General features: G+C 47.4%; 1 protein-coding gene across 1 annotated transcript in view; it reads right to left on the bottom strand.

Moving 5' to 3' along the window:
- Nucleotides 1-2,192: 2,192 nt before the first annotated feature.
- Nucleotides 2,193-4,092, bottom strand: part of KIR2DS4 (killer cell immunoglobulin like receptor, two Ig domains and short cytoplasmic tail 4) — an 11,726-nt gene continuing 9,826 nt past the window's right edge. Inside the window, exon 3 of the mRNA XM_031660267.1 lies at nt 2,193-2,384. Coding sequence (XP_031516127.1) covers nt 2,308-2,384 — 77 coding nt within the window. The 3' untranslated portion in view covers nt 2,193-2,307. The remainder of the gene's footprint in view (nt 2,385-4,092) is intronic.

Raw genomic sequence — 4,092 nt, 5'->3', positions numbered from 1 at the left:
CCGTGTTAAGAGGGAGCCTCTTGTATGTTTGGAATTGTGAGTTCCTCAGTGTGACTGCAGCCTCCAGTAGGACTAGGAAGTAAGCCAGTAGGTTGGAGAGGTGGGCAGGGGTCAAGTGAAATGGAGAATTGTGGGCTAAGCAAAGGAGTGTGTTTTCTCTGCAGCAGGCAGTGGGGACCTTAGACATTTGTAAGCAAGAGAGAGGCACGTTCGGATTCGTGGTGTGAGGAAGAGCGATGTCCTAAGATGCAGACTCACAGCTTCAGATTCCTGCGGCTGGTACATTGGAGCTGTGAAGCCGGTTTTGAGACAGGGCTGTTGCCTCCCTAGAAGACCCCTTCAAGGCCTGACGGTGGTGCTCATGGATAGAAGACAACTTTCGATCTGGGCTCAGCATTTGGAAGTTCCGTGTACACGCTGGTATCTGTTGGGGGTGTCTTGGGCCTCTGAGAAGGGCGAGTGATTTTTCCCTGTGTGAGAACGCAGTGATCCAACTGTGCGTATGTCACCTCCTGAGGGTCTTGTTCATCAGGGCCCTGGAGAGAGGGAAATGTTGAGTGAGGGAGGGGCTCACATTCTTCAGGACTATTAGGGAATAAGGCAGTATCCACGAGGTTGGGTCGAGGAGGACCTACCTCCCTGTTCACTGTTCTGTCCCCAGCAGGCTCTGGGTCCATTACAGCAGCATCTGTAGGAGACAAAAGAACTGGGAGGGCACGTCTGGGTCCTCATTTCATGTGCAGAGCCCAACACACAGGGGGACACTGTAGGTGCCTGAGGTCCCTCAGCTGCCAACAGCCAGACTCAGACATTCTGTTTCTCTGAGTTCAAGACCCCTTCCCATGAATGGCTCTCAATTTCCATCCCGTGATTCTGTCCTCCCACTTTCTGCCTGTCATGGAACCTTCCTCCTGGATGTCAGTGGCTGCAGGGACGTGGACTGAGTTCAGAATCAGCAATGGTCTGTGAGCTGAAGGCAGGACAGGGTGTCTGGTGCTCTCTCCTGAAATCCCTGCTTCTCTGGCTCCTGCCTTGGGCCGGAGACCATCCTGCCAGTGAGGAACGTACACCTGCATGCCTCCCCCCTCCGCTTCCCCACACGACCCTGAGGGTCTGTGGCCTCTGCTCGATGAGACTTACTCTTTTGTTGGAGCACCAGCGATGCAGGAGAAAGAAGAGGATGGTGAAGAGGATCATGACCACTGAGGTCCCAATCAGAACATGTAGGTGTCCGGGGATACCTGGAGGAAGAAGAGACTCCAATAAGAAGCTAATCATAGCAGTTCCTTCTTATGGATTGTCTCTCATTTCTTGATTAAACCAGGTAACCATGTGGAATGTCTCCTTAGGACAAAAGCGGCCTGATGGCGGGAGACCCAGCTTTCTCCTGCTCTGTTTTGAGGAAGGAGGAAGGGGACCAGGAGTCAAGGAATGTGGGAGCCTCTAGAAACTGGGACATGTGAAGAGCAGATTCTCGCCTGGAACCTTCGGAGGGAAGGCAGCCTTGCTGTCACCTTGATTTTAGCCCAGTGAGATGCATTTCATCCTTTGAGCTACAGCACTGTAAGATAATTAAAAAGCCGTTTTGTTTTCATCCACCAATTTTGTGGAAATTTGTTATGGTAACAACAGGAAAGGATTCTAACTGCACAGCCTGAGCATGGGGCCGTGGCTGAATGAGTCAGTGAGTCGAAGTGTGCGTGCATGAGCTCTGTTCTCTGTTACTCAAGGCTCTTGCTCTGCTGAGTCAGCCAGGGTTGCCTCATGACCTACAGGAGTTCATTCCCTGGCAAGTGGAACTTCTCTAAAACACCTCACCCTCATTAGATGTTCCCTTCCCTTCCCTCTTTCAAGCCCCCAGGAATTTATCCTCCAGTTAGGAATGCAGGGAGAACACTGCATTTTTCTTGAGAAGGATGTCAGATTTGCAATCATTCTTCCAGCTTGTAGGAGGTCTCAGCTGCAGAAGATTAGAGATTAAGAGACTTCACTGAGCCCTGTGCTGGGCCAAGATCCCTTTTGCTTTTGGAGTGTCTGGAGTTCTGAGAGATGGTGGAAGACAGGCCCACAATCAGAGCTGGGAGGTGCTGAGCCAAGGCTTGAATCCAAGGCTTCCACCTCCCCGGGTTTCCAAAAGCAGAGATAAGAGGGATTCTTTACTCACCGGTTTTGGAGCTTGGTTCAGTGGGTGAAGGCCAACTACGTGAAGGGTTTCCTAGAATAGAGACAGGACAGAGGTGAGGAAATGAGGGTGCCTGTCCTCTACTCAAGGGAAATCTTTGCGGTTGCTTCACGGCCAACACTCTGTTATCCAACACTGGGCTCTGGGAGTCCTGGGATCCTCTTCTCCACAATTTTTGTATGTGTTGCCCATTGTCTGGAGACTTTAAGATATAGAGAGAAAACAGGAATATCACATTACCTGACTTAAAAATATGTTACAGAGCTGTAGTAAACAAAACACCATGACGTTGGCATAGAGAAAAGTGCATAGAACAACAGAGTAAAATGAAGAACAGAGATATAATCTATGCGTCTACATTCAACGGCTTTTTTTTTTTTTTTTTTTGAGATGGAATCTTGCTCTGTCACCGAGGCTGGAGTGTAGAGGTGCAATCTCGGCTCACAGCAACCTCCGTCTCCTGAATTCAAGCAATTCTCTTGCCTCAGACACTCGAGTAGTGGTATTACAGGCGCTGACCACCATGCTCAGCTAAGTTTTGTACTTTTAGTGGAGACAGGGTTTTACTATGTTGGCCAGGCGGGCCTCGAACTCCTGGTCTCAGGTGATCCACCCACCTTGGCCTCTGAAAGTGCTGGGACTGCAGGTGTGAGCCACCATGCCCAGCCAATACAATGCATTTTGACAAAGGTGTCAAGAACCTACAATCAGGAAAGGACAGTCTTTTCAATAAACGATGCGGGGAAAATGGGTTATCTACATGCAGGGAATGACATTGCACCTGTACCTCTCACCATTCACAAAAGTCAAATCCAAATGGATTAAATACATGAGTCTAAGTCCTGAACCTATGAAGCATGTAGAAGAAAATACTGGGGAAATGCTTCAGGACATTTGTCTGAGAAAAGACATTTTGTTTAAAACCTCAAAAACACAAGTAATCAAAGCAAAAAACAGACCACAGGGATTACATCAAACTAAGCAGCTTCTGCACTGCCAGGCAAGCGACCAACAAAGTAAAGAGACAACCCACAGAATGGGAGCAAATATTTGCAAACTATGCATCTAAATCGGCATTTATAACTAGAAATATAAGAAGCTCATGTAACGCAATAAAGCAAATAATTTAACTAAAAAATGGGCGAAAGACATGAACAGACATTTCGCCACAAACAAAGCATATAAATGGCCATCATGTATATGAAACACTGTTTAGTATCACTCATTATCAGAGAAATACAAATTAAAATCACAATGAATGTTCATCTCACCCCACTAAAATGGCTTTTATCTGCAATACAGGGAAAAAAATGCTGGCAAGATGGTAGAGAAAGGAGAATCCTCGTACCCTGTTTGTAGGAAGGTAAATTAGTACAGCCATTATGCAGAAAAGTATGGAAGTTCATAAAGAAACTAAAAAGAAACTGGGCATGGTGGCTCACACCTGTAATCCCAGCACTTTGGGAGAGCGAGGCGGGCACCTCACTTGAAGTCAGGAGTTGAGAGCAGCCTGGCCAACATGGGGAAACCCTGTCTGTACTAAAAAATACAAAATGTAGCTAGGCGTTGTGGTGTACACCTGTAATCCCAGCTCCCAGGGAGGCTGAGGCAGAAGAATCATTTGAATCCAGGAGGCCTCTGCCTCCCAGGAGGTTGCAATGAGCCTAGATTGTGTCACTTGCACACCAGCCTGGGCTACAGAGGAAAGTTCTGCCTCAAAAACAAAAACCAAACAAAAACCAAACAAAAAACTAAAAAGAGAATTTTCATAGTATTCACAAATTCACTACTGGGTTTACATCCAAAGGAAAGGACTTCAGTGTATGGAAGTTCTATCTGCACTCCCATGACTGTTTCAGCACAGTTCACAGTAGCCAAGATGTGGAGTCCACCTACCTGCCCATCAGTGG

This window comes from Papio anubis, chromosome 20, assembly GCF_008728515.1.
Source record: "Papio anubis isolate 15944 chromosome 20, Panubis1.0, whole genome shotgun sequence".
In the NCBI taxonomy this organism is placed as follows: Eukaryota; Metazoa; Chordata; class Mammalia; order Primates; family Cercopithecidae; genus Papio; species Papio anubis.
The sequence above is the reverse complement of the archived record's forward strand: the minus strand, read 5'-3'. Positions and strand labels throughout refer to the sequence as shown.